Source organism: Heteronotia binoei, chromosome 12 (genome assembly GCF_032191835.1).
Source record: "Heteronotia binoei isolate CCM8104 ecotype False Entrance Well chromosome 12, APGP_CSIRO_Hbin_v1, whole genome shotgun sequence".
NCBI lineage: Eukaryota > Metazoa > Chordata > Lepidosauria > Squamata > Gekkonidae > Heteronotia > Heteronotia binoei.
The window spans coordinates 55,428,331-55,442,740 of NC_083234.1; the positions used below are offsets into that span (position 1 = coordinate 55,428,331).

Consider the following 14,410-nt stretch of genomic DNA (forward strand, 5'->3'; position numbering starts at 1 on the left):
GTACTGGGTCACGACCCTGCAAATGGGAAACACTGACCTAGGTTCCTCATATCGGCAGGGCTGCCTCTCCCCCTATGCTCCACCACAACAGCTTTGCTTGTTTGAGCTCGGCCTTCTGAAATGCCACACTGAAAATGGGGTAAATCAACAACTGCCTGTACACATGCATTCTCGTTTGTGGTCCCCACCTTCTGGAATGGTGTGCCTGATGAGGTCAGAAAGTCTTCCATTCCCTTGGCATTCCACCAACTGTACAAACTTAACTACTGAGGAGAGCATTTTAACATATGTAACAGCCTGAACTGTAATTAAGCAATTCAAACTATTTCAATCAGATAGACTCATCAACAGAACAAAGTTTGTCAAGTGGCACCTTTAGGATGAGCAAAGTTAAATTCTTGGTATAAGCTTTTGTGTGCATACTCACTTCATCAAGAAAGCTTATACCAGAATTAAACTTCGTTGGTCTTAAAGGTGCCGCTGGACTCAAACTTTGTTTTGTTTCAATCAGAGCCACTCTAGCTGCCCAGATTTAACTGTTTTCTTGACTGGCTCATGATTGACTCCTTTGCAAACCAGCTAAACAGGAGAGGCCTACTTTGGACTGAGAACAGCAGAATTATAATAATTTCAGCTCGATCTTCAGCCCTTAAATCAGGTTTGTGGGTACCAGTTCAGTATCCATTTAGAAGTGGGCTTTTTACTAAGGAATTACAGGGTGTTTTCGCACTTACCTTAAGCCGGAGCGACGTCCCTCTTCACCGCGCAGTGTCTGCACGGTTTTCGCACTAATTGCTGCGGAGCACCTGGAAGAGCCACAAAGTCCCACGGCTTTTGCGCCGCAAAAGCCGCGGGACTTTGCGGCTCTTCCAGGTGCTCCGCAGCAATTAGTGTGAAAACCATGCAGACGCTGCGTGGTGAAGAGGGATGTCGCTCCGGCTTAAGGTAAGTGCGAAAACGCCCAGTCTTTTAAAATGATTCTGGTCTGTAAACTGTTATTTTAAGTTGTCGGTGGTGTGTTTTTATGGTCTATGTTTTTAAGTGGGGCTGTGGTTTTAATGTTGGGTTTTAATTAATGCATTTTAATATTTTGTGTTTTTTTTTTAATTTGGAAGGAACTTCAGGCAGGTTCCTGGAGAGGCAACATAAAACATTTCTAAATGTTTGGCCAGTTTGGTGTAGTGGTTAAGTGTGCGGACTCTTATCTGGGAGAACCAGGTTTGATTCCCCACTCCTCCACTTGCACCTGCTGGAATGGCCTTGGGTCAGCCATAGCTCTGGCAGAGGTTGTCCTTGAAAGGGCAGCTGCTGTGAGAGCCTTCTCCAGCCCCACCCACCTCACAGGGTGTTTGTTGTGAGGGGAGAAGACATAGGAGATTGTAAGCCGCTCTGAGTCTCTGATTCAGGGAGAAGGGCGGGATATAAATCTGCAATTCTTCTTCTTCTTCTAAATAAATATGAATAGAATTAAATAAGACTTCATCAAGAGATGTGAGCTCTCACAGTGATTGTCTGAGCCACACTGATCATAGAGAGGGACAGGGTACAAAGAACCAAGTAGGGAAGGAAAAGGCAGTAAAGTAAGAAGAGTTTAAGGGGTAAAGCCCCGTATGGAGGAAGATGAAGAGGAGAAGTCAAGAGGAATACCCAGGGAGAAAAGCTAAAGAAAGCCTGGAGCAGAAGGGTGTGAAGGCAGCCTGAATCTCCTGTGATATTGCTGTGGTATCTACTACCTGCACAGGCATGGCTTAAGTAACAGTGTCCTTCTTGCTGCTTGAAACAGCAGGACAAGATGTTTTGATCAAAGTTAGGATCCTTTTCTTCCCCCATCCTTATCCACACTTCCTCGAAAGCCTCTACTTCTCCCAAATTATGAGAGTTGCCACAGACTCAACAAGACTTTGGAAAGGTCTTCCCTGCTCCTTGCCACACTCTTCCTGCTAGAGCTGGTTTTCACTTACAGCTTTGCTCCCTGAAATCCATGTGGTACTGGAATCGTAGGCAGGATCCCGTGGTAGCTGGAAGGTGTTCACTTGCTAGGCCGGCTGCATTTTTGCCCATCCCCAGTACTCCGACGTCAACATAAGCATAGTGACCTGAGGGAAAATTTTTGGCTTGAGACCAGAAATGTCAGCCCTCCAAAGCCCAGCATGCCATCACCTCACCTCACCCCACTTCACTTCTGATTTTATTTTATTTGAAGCAGGTTCATTTGGGTGCAAGCTTCCTAACCATCAATGCTAACAGCAACTAAAGTAAGCTTTGCAGGAACTGGAGCAACAAGCCTTGCAAAACCTGAGCTGCTAAAAGGAGACTGTGACTTTATGTGAAGAGTGTATCTCCTCTGCAAATCAATGTGTTTGCCAGCAATTAAGTTACTTATTGGGAAGCTGTCCAAGAACCAAGTGTGCAAGTTCCAAAAGCAAATCAAGAAAGCCTGACTAAGTCACAGTCACTAGTTCAAACTTTCTGTGGGGCACCTTGCAGCTGACTGTCCTTACTCATGGCTTAGCACAGCAGTGGGACACTTACTGAACACAGCCTGGAACCACAGCCAAGTCTTACCTGCTTCAGTCCCAAAGGTGTGGTCCTCCTTGGGGGAAAGGGACCGCAGTGGGGTGGCCGCTTCCTTCCAATCCCAGTTGTACCAGTCTCCATGGGGTTTGCTCCATCCGCACATGCCGGACTCAAAATCACAAGATCCTGGCCAAGAGAACACTGCTATGACCATCTTGCCTACCAAAGGGCTTCAAGCACCCTAAAGGTTAGAGGTGCCAACTTCCAGGTAGTAGCTGGAGATCTCCAACTAGTACAACTGTTCTCCAGGTCACAAAGATCAGTTCTCCTGGAGAAAATGGCTGCTTTGGAAGGTGGACTCTATGGCATTATACCTCATTGAAGTCCCTCTCCTCCCCAAACTCCACCAGTCTCAGGTTCCACCTCTAAAACGTCCATGTATTTCCCAACCCAGAGCTGGCAATCCTTCCAAAACTTGAGCAGTTATTCCCCCAGGCAGAAAGAGGAAACTATTTCACTTTTTTCAAGCTTCTGATTATTAACACTTTTGCCATTAATGTTTGCATAATGTTCAAGCTGCATCACATGCTAAATTTTGCTGCCATCCTTGCAACACTATAAAATAGAATTGTTCTATTATGCAGTATTTCTAATTTTAATAAATATTGCTTTTCTTTTCTTTTTGGCGGCGGGGGGGGGAGAAATTGCAAAAAATTCTGTTTTTCACGTGACTCTGAAAGGTACATGAGCTCCAGCCTCCAGTCCCCCTCCTGGAAACCTAGAACTGTGATCTGCGGGGGGGGGGGGGGGTCTGTTACCTGATTTAGGGCAGGCTCCTTCCTTTGCATGAAAGTCATCGATGGCAATGTAGGAGGAGGAGCCTCCTCCTACACCTTCTGCCTCAAACACCACCTGTTAAAAAGAGATAGAAGTCAGGGGGAGGCAGAGGAACCTGAAGATTAAAGTAAGGATGTGATGGGGGCGTGGAGCAAGGAAGTAGCACCCCATGCTTGTAGGCAAGGCACTGAATTGCCAGTGCCATAAAAACCAAAGCTATTCTTCATCAACATAAGCCATTTGTGCAAACTACATTTTTTTACATTTGTGTGACACTAAAGACCTCCCCCTCTTTATCAATGAACCCCCCCCCCTTAGCTCCCCCTCCTATTCCGAACACATCCCACTTTGGGGATTTCACTGGGTATTTCCCAGAGCAAAAAGACTTTGGGCAAGTCCATACATGAGGTCAGTTCAGATGTTGTGCCAAACAACGGTTTACACTGCCAGCTGTTCAGAATCTAAACCACAATTTGGGCTTCCAGACATACAACTAACTACCCACAATTTGATGCCGCTCATCTGATTTTGTTTTCCAGCCTCCCAGGCTCACACATTTGCTGTTATCTCCTTGGCATTACAGTCATTGGAAGCAGAGTCATGACTGTTGTGATGGTTTGCCAGTCGAGACATCCTACAAAACCATGGGGAGAAGGAGCCCACAGATCAAGCCAAGGGGAGTGGTCTCTCCTACTCGCCCTTGCTTGTGGAATTCCTGAAGCCCTCCTATTGGCCTTACCTGCCATTCATCTTGGACCTGGACACTGAAGTTGCTATAGTGCCATGCTTCCCCTTGCATTGTGTTGATGCTCAGCATCTTCCTTTGTTTGCCTCTCTCCTCCACATACACGGTCAAGGACCCTAGCAAGAGAAGCTGCAGGATTAGGGCTGTCCATCAGCAACAACAACACACCAATCAGGCCCTCCTGAAAATGCTAATGATATGAACTTGGTGCAAAACACAAGTGATGATCTTGATGGACAATCCAAACATGGCCATCGAGTCAGGAGCACTACTTGTATTTATTTGAAAGACTCAAGTTTGTAGTCCTCGTGTTTATGAAGGAACAAAAAACAACAAAAAGTGAGAGTTCTACTTAAAATGTTTAGAGAGGATACACATTTTTTCTGCATAGGTTCAGTATCACAGCAGACAATACTCCCTCTAAGCTGTGGAGTCTTGTGAGCAAAAATTCTACTTTGTGAGCTGCTGGTATTAATGTTGTGAGCTACTACATAAATTAGTTTGCTCTGGGGCCACGTCTGCTGAGCTAAACAAAAATGTGTGTGCGCTGGAGGTTAAAAATCTGTGAGCTAGCTCACACTAACTCAGCTTAGAGAGGACACTGATCACAGGGACAAAGAACCTCCTTCCTTTCACCAGAGTATAAACAGATTGCAGAAGCCTTCAGCCAGTGTCAATGGCTGCTTACACAGGCACACAATTCACAGAATACACACAGCCCTGCAAACCTGCTGAAAACTCCACAAAAGCTACTAACCCAAAATATCATTAGCTACCTGCCCACAAAAACCATGCTGGTTGACAATTCATGGCTCATGAACGCCCATCAGAAAAGTGCAGCACCTCTTCCCTGGAAAGAAGTCTTACCTTGTTTGGTCATGTTTTATTTTTACACCCCACTTTTCTCCACAAATAGGTGGAACGAGACTTGTCCAGGGTCACCCAGGGAGCTTATATGGCACAGGGGATTCAAACCTTCGTATCTTAGCCTGTCCACTACACCATACTACTTCCTGACTGGGTGCAGTTCTTACATGCTACAAAAACATAAGAAAAGTCCTCCTGGATCAGACTAGTGGTCCATCTAGTCCTCCATCCTGTCTCACACAGTGGCCAACCAGTTCCTCTGGACAGCCAACAACAGGGCAGAAAGCCTGAGAATTTTCCCTGATGTTGCCTCCTGGCTCTGAGATTCAGAGGTATCAGTGCCTCTGAATGTGGAGTTTCCCCTCAGTCACCATGGCTAATAGCCATTGACAGACTCATCCTCCATGAATCTATCCAATCCCCTTTTGAAACTATTTGTCGCTGCATTCATCACTACATCCTCTGGCAGCAAATTCCACATTATACTGTCTGTATAAAGTATTATTTTCTTTTGTCCATCCTGAACCTACTGCCCATCAGCTTCACTGGATGCCCTCAAGCTCTGGTATTTTGAGAGGGAGAAAATTGTCCCCCTCCAAAGTGTTGCCCACTAGCATTAAGGCTAGCCAGACCAAGCCCCTGTTTCTGCAAGTCCCACCTCACACCTTCCAAAGAAGGGAGAGGCAGACTAGCCATGCTCACCTGGGTCACTGCTGTTCAGGTGATACCAGAACATCACACATTGGGTGTGATGCCGAGATGGGAAGGCTGGGGACTGTAAAGTGGCCTTTTGCCCCAATGGCAAGGTGTTCACACTGCAGTTGATGATCATGTAATGTCCTGGCAAGAGGAATTGAAAAACACAACACAGTGTGCCAAAGTGATTTTGTCAGACAATTTTAAACATGTATTAGAGGTTTTATTTATAGTATTTCGGATTCGATACAAGGTGCTGGTTATTACCTTTAAAGCCCTATATGGCCAAGGACCTGTCTACCTTAGGGACCGTCTCTCCCCACATGTTCCCCAGAGGGTACTTAGATCTGGGATGCAGAACTTATTGTCAATCCCTGGGCTGAGGGAGGCGAGACTGAAGTCTACTAGAGAGAGAGCCTTCTCAATTGCAGCCCCCTACTGGTGGAACCAACTTCCAGAAGAAGTAAGGGCCTTGCGGGACCTTGCTCAGTTCCACAAGGCCTGTAAAACAGTACTATTTCGACTTGCCTTCAGCTGAATTATAGTACAAAAGGACACCCAACACCGCTGAATATATTGAAATTGAAATTAATACTAGCACCAAAACTGTTTAAAATTGTTTTAAAGTATTTAATTGCTATTATCAATTGTCAAAACTCCAATGTTTATTCATTGTTTTATTGTTTTAGTCTGGACTGTTGTGAGCCACCCTGAGCCTGCTTTGGCGAGGAGGGCGGGATATAAATTCAAGGGATAAATAAATAAATATCTGTTTCTATCTCTCTATTTGCAAAAAAATTAAGTTCTGTTAATTTAAACTGTAATACAGCAGTCTGATAATGGGTAAAGAACAGGTGTATAGTCATTTGAATAGGTAGCCCTGTAGTCAGCTAGAAGATTCTGGAGAATAGAATTGCTATAATTAATCTAGACAGCTGAGCAACCAGAGCAGAGAATCAGTCTACTTGGTTATGTTGCTAGAACGGATGCAAGCTTGACAGTTTTGTATTTTGTCCAGAATAAATATTTTCTTTTAAAGAAACTTTGGTTATAGGAGCAGGTTAACATCTTAGCCCATGACCACCTTCACAAGTAGAAGTCAATAAGTGATTTGTTGTGAAACTGGGATTTCATTATAAGTATGAGTAAAGTTGCTACTCGTACTTACGATTTCCCCTTCAAGTCTGCATACTCACAGGTATAGTTTAATGGGAAATTCTGACTCATGGCAGTAGTGACAGTTGGCCGGAGTCAGTGGGAGGGCCTATCTGGATCTGCTACCCAGACAAAGGCACCAAAGTGAAGGGCTGCTGCCTATTTCACCGCACAGCTCAAATAATGTTGAGGGAGATGGAAAAGAAAACCTACCAACCAAAATACCAGAACCTGAAGAAAAATATTTTAGGAAAAACAAGCCAGTGACTTCTCTTCAGAGACATAGATCAGGACCTCAAAGCATTTCAGCGCCAAATGCCTCACCAGTGGTCAATCTAATGTTATAATACAAAGTAAAGATTTCTCTTATATCCACCAGAAATATATTAAAACAGTTTACAGAGACCACCGCCTGTCAGAGCAAACAATACGACAATAGGGGAATGAAGAAGTCTGACTCAGTATAAGGCAGCGTCTTATGGGAAAGGGCTGTGACTCAGTGGCAAATCAAATGGTCCAGGTTCAGTCCCCATCATCTCCTCTAGTTCAAGAGTCTCAAGTAGAAGGAAAATGCCTTTTTCTGCCCAAAATCCTGGAGAACCACTTCCAGTAAAAGGAGACAACAAAGAGCCGGGTGGACCAATGGTTAGACCATATAAGACAGCTTCATAAGTTGAGATATGCTATGCATTACCTTTCGGTGTGCCCAAGGTGTGGTCTGTCAGAGGGCCCTGACCTCCTGCACCATTCTGCCGTATCCATGGGTGCTCCTTGGTGCCCAAAAACCCACAGTCATTGGTCTCAAAAAAGCAATGATTTTGTGCACTGCAGTCTCCAAGCGTCACTGTGATATCATCCAGTGCCATTGTACCCAAGAATCCATCCCGGTTGGCTTCAAAGATCACCTGCAGAAGAAGCAAAGCAGATTGTCACCTCCTACTTGCAAGCAGCTCTTCAGCACACCTGGAACTGTGTGCATGAGAACAGTGTATACAACTGGACGTGAAATTTTGCCGCAATATAAATCACAAAAGAAAAGCTTCCTGTGGCCTTAAGTCTGTCCATTGCTGAGGGATGGGGGGGAACAGAATTATTCAAATATATGCTTTATTTACTTCATCAATCTGGATTGTGGCATACTGTTTTTTGTGGCACCAGAACTGGAGTTATTCATTTTTCAAATTTCAAAAGTTTTATTAGTTTTAAAAAACTATATGGGAAGGGGGATAGAAGGGAGTAGAGCATGGAGTATTATAAATCAATCATATACAGCATAAGAGTATTTTCAAATGAAAAAAAGAACAGTACAGGTCTGCATCAATTATTCTTTCTTACAATACATAATAAGTCACATATCATCATCTCATAGCTTCACATCGATCCTATTTTAACATCTTACATTATAAATCTTTCTATTAATACCTCTGTTGTATAAGACATTGCTAATAAAGGTATTCTTGGAATATAAAATACTGAATACAGAAAAAGAGAGATATAAGTTCACACCAAAGAACCTTAAAAGTCTTGAGTATCCAACCAAATGTAAAATTTCAACCAATTATTTCTTGCTTCTTCCTTAGATTTCCCAATCAACAGTTGGGATAGGTAGTCCAATTCTGCCATTTCCAACATTTTTCCCTCCGAGTCCATTCTAGTAGGAACTTCCTGGAGTTTCCATCTCTGTGCCGGAAGAATTCTGGCTGCTGTATTAAAATGTACCAACAAATGTCTCATCTCTTTGGAGTACTCCTCTGGAAGTATATTCAATAAAAATAGTTCTGGTTTAAACTGGATTTGAGTCTTTGTGATTTTTTGTAACAGCTCATGGATCATTATCCAATAGTCCTTCACCCTCTCACATGTCCACCACATGTGGTAAAAGGAACCCACCTGTTTTGCACATTTCCAACATTTATTTGACATATTGGGATACATCTTACATTACTTTTGTGGTGTCATGTACCATCTATAAAACATCTTATACAAATTTTCTTTAAAGGTTATAGACCTAGTTAATTTGATATTGAATTTCCACAATCTCTCCCATTCTTCTAACATAATGTTATGACCCAGATTTTTCGCCCATTGGACCATACAATCTTTTACAATTTCATCTTGTGTCTTCATCTGTAATAGATATGCGTATAATTTAGAAATTAGCTTTTCTTGAGGTCCTAAGAAGATTGTCAAATGGGTATTGCTCTGCATTAAAACCAGTCATCTTATCTTTATTGTACCTAGATTCAACTTGCATTCTCAACCACCAGTTCATTTTAATGTCCAAGCTTTCTAATTCTGCTTTGGTTTTCAATTGGTTATCTTTTCCCAATAGAACATCATACCTATAACTCTGATTAGGTTTTAAAATATTTAGATGAGTAAATGCTTCCGCTGGGGATACTCATTTTGGGATTCTCTGATAAATTCTTGCTTTCAACCATAACCATGTATGATGTAGAGATTTCCAAAACAGATGACTCTTAAAATAGGAATGGCCTTCAAGTCTTTGATACCATAAATAAGCATAAATAAGAGTGAGATCATGTCCCTCTAGCAATAGTTGTCTCTTGTCGTTAGTAATATCCAGTCTCTTACCCCCAAAAGTGCAGAGGCTTTATAGTACAATTGCCAGTCTGGGAGACCCAAACCAGCTCTCAATGTAGAGTCCTGCAATGTTTTCAGTTTAATTCTTGCTTTTTTGCCTTGCCAAATGTATTTAGATACCATCTTGTTCAGTTTTTGAAAAAAAGCCACTGTTTAAAAATACTGGAATGTTTTGAAATAAGATTAATAACCTTGGTAAAAAATATTCATCTTTATTGAGGCAGAATACTGCCCATTAAGGATTCAAATTATGCAATTTTTCCAAATCTTTTTCAATATCTTTAAGAAGTTTATCATAATTGTCTACTTTTAAGCTACTACATTTGTTTTAGATATACCTAAATATTTAATTCTTTTCTTATACAAAAAGCCGGATTTTTCTTGAAAAGCTTTCGATTGTTCGGTTGTCATATTCTTTGTCAGAAATTTTGTTTTGTGATAGTTGATCTTCAGTCCAGCCCAATGGCCAAATTGTGTAATCTTGTTTGTAAGACAGTCTATTGAGTCAGGAGGTTGTTTTAGTATAAACACTAAGTCATCTGCAAAAGCTCTCCGTTTGTATTGTTTACCTTTTATCATTATTCCTTTAATGTTTGTGTCTTCTCTTATCTGTTTATTCAATAACTCTAAACATAGAATAAAAAGGAGTGGCGACAGTGGGCAGCCTTGTCTTGTACCTTTTTGAATGCTAATTACTTCTGTTAACTCACCATTCACCATCACCCTTGCTCTTTGAAAAGAATATATTGACTCTATTATTCTTAAAAAAATTTCACCACATTCCATCCCTTTGAGTTGTTGAAGCATGAATTGCCAATGGACATTATCAAAAGTTTTCTCAGCATCCAAAAATATTAATTCCAGTTGTTTATCTGGATGTGATTCATAATATTCCAATATGTTACAAACTGTTCTGACATTGCCTTTCAAATATCTTCTAGGGAGAAATCCAGCTTCATCTTGACATATTATAGTCAATAAAACTTTCTTCAATCATTATGCCAATATTGCAGCAAAGATTTTATAATCCAAATTTAAAAGAGAGATTGGACGATAATTTTTTATGTCTTTCAAATCTACGCCTTCTTTTGGGATTAGAGATATTGTTGCTTCTTGCCATGAAGTAGGTATTTGACCTTCGTCTTGAATCTTTTCAAGAAGATGTTTAAATGGCAGCAATAAAGATTCATCATATGCTTTATAGAATTCTGCAGGTAGTCCATCAGGGCCTGGAGCTTTACCATTTTTTTTTGAGAGTCCACAGCTTCTCCAAGTTCTCTCATTGTTACTGGTTCGTTTAAAACTTCTTGTTGTTCTTTAAATTTACTTAGATTATTTTGATTAATGTAATCTTGCAGTTCTGTCTTCTGAACCAATTTATTTTCATGTAGTTTTTTGTAAAATTGTTTCACGATTTGAGCTATTTCATGTTTTAGAACTTTTTCTTTGTTATTTTCATTTTTCAAAACCTAAATTATTCTCTTGGCCTTCTCTTTTCTCATTCTATAAGCCAGCCACCTACCTGGTTTATTTGCATGTTCAAAAAAGTTTTGTCTGGCATATCTCAATTTTAATTCCATCTCTTCCATAAGCAACAAATTCAATTGATGTTGTGTTTCTTTAACTTTTTTTAAAAAACTCTTGCCTTGTCGGTTGCAATTTTAAGTTTTTTTCAGCTTCTCCAGCTTGCAACATTAATTTTTGAAAATTTTCAAATCTTTCTCTCTTTTTCTTTGCGTTATATCTGATTGAAAGGCCCCTGAAGTATGCTTTAGCTGTGTCCCAAACTACTTGCATTTTTACATCTTGTGTTACATTTTGTTTTTAAAAAGATTCCATTTCAACCTTAGACTCTTTAAAGAACTCTTTATCTTTTAGAATTGAGGTATTCAGCCTCCAAGAATTTCTTGTTCGTGAACCATTGATTTTTATCATTACAGGACTATGATCTGATATAACTCTAGTTTGAATTTCTGCTTCAATTAAATCTTTGACCAAATTTACAGAAAGCCAGCACATGTCAATTCTAGACCATGTTTGATGACAAGGGGAGTAGTAGGTATAATCACTCAAGTTCTGGTACCTTGTTCTCCATGCATCAGCCAGATCCAATTCCTCTGCTAGTTTCCAAAACCTCGTTGGTAGCTGATGACTTCTACTTTTAGTCTGTTTGGGTGTTTTTTTGTCCATTGGTCTGTCAGAAACAGCATTAAAATCTCCTATTATGCAATATTCCATCTGATAGCTTAAGATGAAGATCTTGGAAATATTTTTCTTGATGGTCATTTGCAAGCAAAAAATTTTTATTGTTCATAGTAGCTTCCACCTGTAAAGTTCTTCCATCTTCAGAGGCATATGGGAGCTGTGGATTGAATTTATCTTTGATATAAATTGCCACTCCCCTTTTTTTTATTTGAGTCAGAGGCTGAAAATAAACTACCTAATTTCTTGTTCTTCAAAAAATGCTGATCTTTAGTTAACAGATGTATTTCTTGTAAACAAATAATGTTCATGTCCAATTTTGTCAAATATCTAAAGGTCTTTCTCCTTTTAACAGGAGAATTAAATCCATTCACGTTAATAGAGATTATTGAAGCCATTATGGATTATTCTTATCACTATCTTTTTTATCTTTTTTGTTTTGCAGTCTTGTCTGATCCCTCAGTACTTCATTTGGGTTTTCTTCATCAAAATAAGCTTGTTCCTCTTCATTTTCCTTCTTTTTCTTCCCTTCTTTTTCCTGCATTCTGTCTAAAAAATTCTGGGCTTTAAAAATAGAATTTATCCTGTATCTGTTATCTTCATAGGAAAAAAGAAGACCTTCCAGCATTAGCCACGTGTAGGGTATTTCTCTTTCTCTCAAAAAGCCAGTTAAGTCTTGGTATTCTCTCCTTTTCTGTCTCACTGGCCATGGTATCTCTCTTAGAGTTTTAACCATATTTCCAGCTAACGTTATTGGGTAGTCTCTTACTTGTTTGAGAATATCATCTCTGGTCTTCTTCATTGTAAGCTTCAAATGTACTTCGCTAGGAAGTTTGTTCCGTCTTGTTAAACTTGAGGGCACACATCTGACTTGATCAAATTCTTCCATCTTTTGTGGTGTTACCTGTAGACATTCAGCCAAGGCTTCACTTAGCATTTTAGATAAGTCTTCATTTTTTTCCTCTGGTATGTTTTGAAACCTCAACATATAGGCAGCTCTGTCTGTTTCCAATTGCAAAAGTCTAGTCATATTTATTCTGTTCTTTCACCAGTTGGTTCACTTTTTGTGTGTTATCAACCACCTGAATATCTAATATTTTTAGGGCTTTATTGGTCTCTGCTGTGTTTATTATTATCCATAAGTTGTTGAGCAACTTCCATCATCTGTTCTCCAATAGTATCTACTTTATTGGACAGTTGTGCTATAGCTGCTAATAAACTGGTATGTACTTCTTTTAAGTCCCCCTGCATGGTTGTAAATTTTCCCAATCCAGATACTGTACTCGGTGAAGGAGTTGGAGGCTTGCCTTCTCAATTATCTTTTTTTTAAACTGTTTCTTTGAAACCAGGTGTAGCCTAATTTTCTGACATTGCCAATGTAATATAGTAACAGATTTTGTATATTGCCTGCTAAAGAGTTGTTTTAAAACTTTGTGTACTTGTTTAGAATAGATAAGCTAGCCTTCACCAAAGGGTATCAACATATAAATGGAAACAAACTATCAGCTTCTGTCAACAAGTTGCCAGACATAAAACAATGATAAAAGCATTAATAAACAAAGCCTTTTTAAGTCTAACCACCACAGTATCGTTTAGCCTGTGCAGTTCAGTTCATCCAGAAAGAAACCATTCACTATAACAGCTCTTTCTCCAGTAATGATTCAGTTGGTGTCCAAAATACAACTATATCCAGCAAATATTTCAGTGTACACCTATACAATCCAGGGCTGAATGCCCTATTTGTAATCCACAAAAATAAACAAAGAAAAATAAAATCACCAAAATGCACACAAAAAACCACCACCATTCAGGAGACAAAAAATAAAATCAGAGCACAGAACTAAATTAGATCCAATATTTCCCAAAAATGAAAGTAGAGATGAAAAACAAGAACAGAATAATCCCAAAAATAGCCAAATAGTGAAAAAAAAGGTATCAGGAACCAAAAACCAAAAATATTAAGACCAAATTTGTGCAGGTATTTTTCTTCAGACAGCATTCATATTATAGTTCTAGTTTATAATCCATTATGGAAACTGCCAGGAATAGAGTAGTTAAGTGAGACTCAATTACAGTTGTTCAGAGCCTTTTCACCATAACTTCAAATTGTTACTGCAGTCTATTGTTCATCTCTTCCGTTTAAGCTTACAAACAACTTTCCAAAAGTTTAATTTTTAACCATAAGGAAGTTTAAAATCAGTCAAATAGATTCACCTGTCAAGTCTCTTCCAAATTTAGAAATTAGTGTAGTTCAAAGTCACATACAGGAATTGAAAACTTCATGAGACTGGGCTAGAACTTTTACAAGCCTCTAAAGGAAGAAAAGCCGGCAGTCAACTCTTGGGCCATCTAAAAATGGCGATCGGACAGCAAGGCTTTTGGAGCAAGCCAGAATCAGGGGGCAGTCACCTCCGCTGTCTCCCCATTCCAAGCTCAAGCTCCTCGCCTTCTGAGACCCTTCCTGGGTCTCAGAATCAGGTCAGCTGCCAAGGCAGACCCCTCCAAAGCCCGATTTAGAAGCGGCTCAGGACACACCTAGTCGAGCCGCTTCTAATACCGAGTCACCGAAACCGGAAGTCTGAGTTATTTATTTTTCTAACTACAGGAACTTGAATTCCTGACCAATCATCCACCAACTGGTTTCTGAACATTTAAAAAGGCATTTCCTACCTATTTTGGTGTACCTGTGCAATCATAAGAACTAGAAACCAAGAGGCTTTTAAAAATCTGGGATTTTCCAGGTTGCTGAATTTTGATCTTGCGCAACACAATTACAGAATGCATTTG

The 14,410-nt window shown here is 40.1% G+C and overlaps 1 protein-coding gene across 1 annotated transcript in view; it reads right to left on the reverse strand.

The window, feature by feature from the left end:
- Nucleotides 1-14,410, reverse strand: part of MAMDC4 (MAM domain containing 4) — a 51,750-nt gene that overhangs the window by 5,896 nt on the left and 31,444 nt on the right. The window contains exons 20-25 of the mRNA XM_060251246.1: nt 7,512-7,722; nt 5,669-5,806; nt 4,094-4,215; nt 3,336-3,429; nt 2,566-2,703; nt 1,962-2,096 (exon numbers count right to left, since the gene is read on the reverse strand). Of these exons, the coding sequence (XP_060107229.1) occupies nt 1,962-2,096; nt 2,566-2,703; nt 3,336-3,429; nt 4,094-4,215; nt 5,669-5,806; nt 7,512-7,722 (838 nt within the window). The remainder of the gene's footprint in view (nt 1-1,961; nt 2,097-2,565; nt 2,704-3,335; nt 3,430-4,093; nt 4,216-5,668; nt 5,807-7,511; nt 7,723-14,410) is intronic.